Source organism: Dipodomys ordii, unplaced genomic scaffold, assembly GCF_000151885.1.
Source record: "Dipodomys ordii isolate 6190 unplaced genomic scaffold, Dord_2.0 Scaffold184, whole genome shotgun sequence".
NCBI lineage: Eukaryota > Metazoa > Chordata > Mammalia > Rodentia > Heteromyidae > Dipodomys > Dipodomys ordii.
Window position 1 is genome coordinate 453,432 of NW_012267400.1, and position 6,564 is coordinate 459,995.

General features: G+C 54.6%; 1 protein-coding gene across 1 annotated transcript; it reads left to right on the forward strand.

The window, feature by feature from the left end:
• The first annotated feature begins 1,888 nt into the window (after positions 1–1,888).
• Dand5 (DAN domain family member 5, BMP antagonist) lies at positions 1,889–5,237 on the forward strand. Its single transcript, XM_013034183.1, has 2 exons — positions 1,889–2,200; positions 4,992–5,237. Exons 1-2 carry the CDS (start codon positions 1,889–1,891, stop codon positions 5,235–5,237), a joined length of 558 nt encoding a protein of 185 aa, XP_012889637.1.
• The last annotated feature ends 1,327 nt before the right edge of the window (positions 5,238–6,564 follow it).

Consider the following 6,564-nt stretch of genomic DNA (forward strand, 5'->3'; position numbering starts at 1 on the left):
CTTTCCTTCCTTTTTTCTGTGGGACGTGGGGCCTGGATCTGGGCGCTGTCCCTCAGCTCTTCAGCTCAAGGCTAGTGCTCTACCACTTGAGCCACAGCGCCACTTCCCGGGATTTTCTGCGTATGTGGTGCTGAGGAATGGAACCCAGGGCCTCAGGCATGCAAGGCAAGCGCTCTACCACTGAGCCACCTTCCCAGCCCCCGCATTTCTTTCTTACTAAAACTTTTTTTTTTTTTTCTGTGCCCTGGTTCTGGGGCTTGTACTCTGGACCTAGGTCCTGAGCTTTTTCACTGATGGTTGTTGCTCTACCACTTGAGCCATAGTTACACTTTAAGCCCCATCCCCCCCCCCCATTGATTGGAGTTAGAGTTTCATGGACTTTGAACAGTAATTCTCAGATCTTAGCCTCCTGGGTGGCTGGGATCACAGGCATGAGCCCCTGGCACCCAGCTTGCACCTGGTTTCTCTATAATTCCTCTAAGAATTAGACCCGACTTATAATAAATGCTAAATGGAAGCCAATACAACAATCAAGTCAATCACTGCTGTTTGGGATACAAAAAGCTCAGTGGCCAAGTACCTGCTTCAGCTGGGTGCCAGTGACTCAGGAAGCTGAGATCTGAGGATCTTTGTTTGAAGCCAGCCTGGGCAGGAAAAGCCTGTGAGACTCTTTTTTTTTTTGGGGGGGGGTCCAGTCGTGGGGCCTGAACTCTGGGCCTGGGCGCTGTCCCTCAGCTCTTCAGCTCATGTGGTGCTGAGGAATTGAACCCAGGGCCTTAGGCATGCAAGGCAAGCGCTCTACCACTGAGCCACCTTCCCAGCCCCAAGCCTGTGAGACTCTTATCTCCAATTAACCACAAAAAGCTAGAAGTAGAGCTGTGGCTCAAGTGGTAAAGTGCTAGCCTTGAACAAAACAGCTCAAGGACAGAACCTAGGCCCTGAGTTCAAGCCCCCGGACTGGACCACACAAAATAAATCACCTGCTTCTCATGCAGAAAGCCAGGGGTTTCTTCCCCAGCATGATTGATTCATCTAATCTCCTTTTGTAAATTATCTTTCAATCCTAAGAGACAGTCAGAGGTATGAATTATTATCAACTAAATATTACCGAAAGAGCCAGGTGTGGTGGTGCACATCTGTAATTCCAGTACTTAGGAAGGTGAGGCAGGAAGATCAGGAATTCCAGACTTCAAAATTAATAATATCCCAGCTCCGGTGGTTCATGCTCTATAATCTTAGCTACTGAAGAGGCTGAGATTTGAGGATCCAGGTTCGAAGGCAGCCCAGGAAGGAAAGTCAGTGAGACTCTTATCTCCAGTGAACAACCACGAGAAAACCGGAAGTGGAGCTGTGGCTCAAGTAGTAGAATACTAGTCTTGAGGGAAAAGCCAAGCAAGAGTCTGGGGCCTTGAATTCAGGCCTCAGCACATATACACAATAATAATTATAAAACCCCAAAGAAGGGGCTGAGGCTGTAGCGTGGTTAAAGCATCTGCCTGAAGTTGCACAGCTAAAAAGTTACAAATAAATATTAAAACACGCCCCCCAACAACCTTGGCTGTAGAGTGTCATTTTGCTAAATTGTCCTGGGGGAGAGGGATTTGGGACACCCTTAACCCTTGTCCCTGGATTTGCTTTTATTTCCTGGAACCCCCACACTGCAGCCCCAGCCCTGGGACCCCCCAGCAGGCAGGGAGGAGCTGGGGAACCCAGCAGGCTCAGATTTCCTCCCCTGGGGGCTGAGTTCACAGAAGCTGCCCTTGCTACCCAGGTGGTCCTAATGATTTAAAGCCATTTCTTCAAGAGGGTGCAGACTCCACACACTGGATGGACAGCAGGGTCCCTTGCCCTGAGCCCAGTCCCAACAACCAGCCAGCCAGCCAAACAGATGCTCTGCGATCGGCTGATCCCTCTCCTGGGCCTGCTTAGCGGGGTCTGGCTGCCCACAAGTTCAGGGAGGCCTGGATTCTGGAACCCCCGTCAGTCTTGGGTTGCAACCAATCAGACCCGGCCTTGGGTCAACCTCTTGCAGCCATGGTCATCCTTTGGTACCTGGATGGCTTTCCTGGGGTTGCAAAAAACCAGGCAGCTGAGGATGAGCCAGCTGCAGCAGGGGCAGGAAGTGGCCCCTGCTGTGTCCCTACCCCTGGACCCACGGGAAGTGACCCGTGAGACTTGTAAAGCTGTGTCCTTTATCCAGGTGAGTGGCCAGGAGGGAGGAGAGGGAGGAGAGGGCCAGGTCTTAGCATCCCAGATGGCACCAAGGGGAGGGGTGGTGACCCAGACCCAGATTGAAATCCAAGTCTTGTCTTCTCCTCCTAAATGGCGCGAAGCCTCAGTTTCCTCTTCAAATGGAGCAGAAAGAGGCCTGGTGCTGGTGGCTCACATCTGTAATCTTAGTTTCTCAGGAGGCTAAGATCCCACTGAGGATGGAGGGTTGAAGCCAGCCTGGCAAGAACGTCTGTAAGACTCTGTGTGTGTGTGTGTGTGTGTGTGTGTGTGAATCGGTCATGGGGTTTGAACTCTGGGCCTGGGCGCTGTCCCTCAGCTCTTCAGCTCAAGGCAAGCACACTACCACTTGATCCACAGCACTATTTCTGGTTTTTCTGGTGGTTTATTGGAGAAAAGAGTCTTAGGGACTTTCCTGCCTGGGCTGGCTTTGTAGCTTTTTTTTTTTTTTCCAGGGCTGAGGACCAAACCAGGGCCTTCCGAGCGCCGGGCAGGCACCCTTCCACTGGGCTAAACCCCCAGCCCCTAGGCTGGCTTTGAATCACAGTCCTCAGATCTCAGCCATCTGAATAGCTAGGACTAAAAGTGTAAGCCATCCATGCTCAGCCCCTGATGCTCTTTAATCTCTGATTAACCATCAAAAATAAACCAGAAGTGGAGCTGTGGCTCAAGTGGAAGAGCATTAGTCTTAAGAAAATAAATAAGTAAAAACAAAAACATAGTCTGGGAAGGTGGTTCAGTGGTAGAGTGCTGGCCTCGCATGCATGAGGCCCTGGGTTCGATTCCTCAGCACCACATAAACAGAAAAAGCCAGAAGTGGCGCTGTGGCTCAAGTGGTAGAGTGCTCGCCTTGAGCTGAAGAGCTGAGGGACAGCGCCCAGGCCCAGAGTTCAAGCCCCACGACCCACAAAAGAAGAAAAAAAAAAGAAACAAAAAAGCAACTCAGGGACGGCCTTGAGCTTAAGTCCCAGGACTGACACAAAACATGGGGCATACGCTCCTGCTGCTGAGTCAGAGTGGTTGCCAACATATGTCTCCCCCACTTCTGGACACCCCTTTTCCTCCGGCTGATTTTCCATTTGGCCACCAGAGGGCGCACAAGGACACCTGACTCAGGCGTCCTCCAGCACTCCATGAATTCCATCTTTTATTTACCTTATTTAACTTTATTTTGTGCTGGAGCTTGAACTCAGGGCTTGGAGCTGTCTCTCAGCTTTTTCACTCAAGGCTGGTGCTCGACCACTTGAGCTACTTAGGAGGCTGAGACCTGATGATTGTGGTTTGAAGCCAGCCTAAGCAGAAAAAGTCTGTGAGATTCTTCCAATTAATCACAGAGAAAGACAAGAAGTAGCACTGTGGCTCAAGTGGTAGAGCACTTAGCTCAAGGACAGTTCCCAGGCCCAGAGTTCAAGCCCCAGGATGGGGGCGGGGCAGGGGGTGGGGGAGATGATGTACAGCGTGGTTACAGTTACATAAGTCAGGTATTGAATACATTTCTTTTTGAACAATGTCACCCCTTCTCTCCCTCCCTCCCAGTCTTCCCCTCCCATCCCTACCCACAAGTTGCAGAGTTCATTTTCCACGTAGTGTCTAATGAGTACCATGGCTGCATTTGTTCACCCTTTGGCCCTCCATTTCTTTCTTTTTTTTTTTTTTGTCGGTTGGGGGGCTTGAACTCTGGGCTTGGGCGTTGTCGCTCTACCACTTGAGCTACAGCACCACTTCCGGTTTTCTGGTGGTTTACTGGAGATAGGAGTCTCATGGTCTTTCTTACCCGGGCTGGCTTTGAACCGCGATCCTCAGATCTCAGCCTCCTGAGTAGCTAGGATTACAGGCATGAGCCACCAGCGCCCGGCGGCCGTCCATTTCTCTACTTCCCCTTTACCTCCCAAAGACAGACACATGAACAAACTAGACAGAAAGAACAGAAAACACAAACAGCAACAAAGAAGAAAAACCTCTTGTTTCCATTTCTTGGAGTTCATTTTGATATTATTATTATTTTTTTTTTGGGTCCGGTCGTGGGGCCTGAACTCTGGGCCTGGGCGCTGTCCCTCAGCTCTTCAGCTCAAGGCTAGCGCTCTACCACTTGAGCCACAGCGCCACTTCTGGCTTTTTTCTGTTTGCTTATGTGGTGCTGAGGAATCGAACCCAGGGTCTTGAGCATGCAAGGCAAGCGCTCTACCACTGAGCCACCTTCCCAGCCCCTTGATATTATTTTATATAATATCGAACACAGGCACTGGGCCTTCTCTTTTTTCTTGCTTTGTATTGTTGAAATACAAATCACTACCTAACATAGTATGGTTGTGTGTGTGTGTGTGTTTTGAACTCAGGAACAACTACTAGCTTGGCTTGTTTGCTCATGGCTGGCGCTCTATCACTTGAGCCATGCTTCCAGGGCAGCTTTTGGCTACCTATTTCGGAGATGGAGTCTCATGGGCTTTTCTTCGTAAGCTGGTGGTGAACTGGTGGTGATCCTCCGGATTTCAGCCTCCTAAGTAGCTGGGATTACAGGTGTGAGCCGCCCCCCCACCCCCAACACACACACACCTGGTCCTTTCTTGGTTTCCTGGTGGGATTTCCACCGTTTGGCAGGTGAGGAATCAGAGGCTGGGAGAGGTTGGGCGACTGGCGCCAGGCCAACCAGGGCCGGTGCGGCCCTGGGCGGTGCTCCCCCCGCCCCCGTGTCTGTCAGGGTGGGGTGGGAGTGGGAAGGTGCGGCTTCTGGGCACCCCAGCTCCTGCCTCCTCTGTCCCCAGATTCTCTCGAGGCCCGGCTGCACCCCTGCCCGGATCCGCAATCGCCTCTGCTTTGGCCGATGCTCCTCCCTCTACGTCCCCGGCTCGGGTGCCACCCCGCGGGGCCTCAGCAACAGCTGCGAGCCGGCTCGCCGACGCCGCGTGCCGGTGGTGCTGTGGTGTCGCGCGGGCAGCCCAGCCTGGCGCCGGCGGGTGAAGGTGTCCACCGAGCTGGTCCGGGACTGTCAGTGCGTCCCCAAGCTCTGATCGGCGCGTCGGGGCGGACCGACAGACGGCAGAGACAGGGATCCCGGAGAGGAGAGACCGACAGGACGACCATGACGTCAACCGGCGCGAGGAACGACTTGGTTGAGACCAAGGATGCAAGGACAGATGGACACAGGCCCCCCGGAACCCTCACCCTGCGCCGCGGGGGGGGCGCGCGCGCGGACTCGAGACGCAGCCCTAAACCCCTTCTCGGTGGGCTGGGGGCGTGGCTTAGCAGTAGGGGCGTGGCTCAGACAGGACACAGAATACAGACAGGGCGTGGCTCACCCGTGGGGGCGTGGCTCAGGCAAAGCAAGGAATACGGATGGGGCGTGGCTCACTGTTGAGGGCGTGGCTCAGCCTTGGGGGCGTGGCTCCAACAGGCACCGAATGGTGATAAGTAGCTCATCCGTGGGGGCGTGGCTCAGCAGTAAGGCGTGGCCTAGAAGTAGGAGGCGTGGCTTCCAGCTTGAGCATTTGCCTAGCACCCTGGCCTCGGTTGCCATCCCAAGCACCGAAGAGAGAGAAAAATAGCAATCGTTCGGGCTGGCTGATCAATCACTGTGTAGGTCGTGGGTAAAGCTTTTGACGGGTGCTTTCTCCTGAGAGCCTCCCCCACCCCCGCCCGTCACCCACACAGCCCAGTGAGATAGGGTTAGCCCCAAACTATGACACATAGGAAGATGCTAGGCTCAGAGAGGTCAGTCACTCCCCCAAGGTCACACAGCCGTCTGTGGCACAGCTGGGATTCGTGTTGCTTCTCTCTTCTCTTTCTCTCCTCCCCCCCCCGCCCCCGCACGGAACCCGGGGTCTGGCATGTGCTCAGCAAAGCGCTTTGTCACCGAGCCACGCCCCCAGCCTGAGATTCAGTCTTAACCACTGAGCCCAATGGCCTTTTCCAGAATCAGTCAAAGACACACTCCGGGTTTCCAGGGAGGACAGATAGCCCCACCCAGATCTGGACCCACGGCCCTGACCCCGTCCCAAGGATACCAAAGCACCAAGCCGGCCAATGGAACCCCCCCGCCCCAGCCGGTTCCAGGCTCCCCAGCTCCCCGGCTGCCTTGACGCCCCTCCCGGGCACCTGCGTCCCGGCCCAGCCCCGTGCCAGCTCGTTCCACGAGAGCCATAAATGTGGGTCAGTCGCTGCCGTGCGCGTGTTGTCCTCTCCGCTTGGGGTTCCCGAGCTGGGGCCGTGGGGGGCCGCGCCCAGCTGCGGCCGGCGCTGCTGCGTGCCAGGGCGGCCTGGCTGCGGCCGGCTGGAAGCAGGGCTCTGGCAGATGGGCGCGTCTGGCATCGACAGGACGACATGTGGCACCGCCAGAAT

Coding starts and splice junctions, on each gene's coding strand:
- Dand5 (XM_013034183.1), top strand. CDS start 1,889: ATGCTCTGCGATCGGCTGATCCCTCTCCTGGGCCTGCTTAGCGGGGTC. Junction 2,201..4,991: donor AAGCTGTGTCCTTTATCCAG/GTGAGTGGCCAG, acceptor CTCTGTCCCCAG/ATTCTCTCGAGGCCCGGCTG.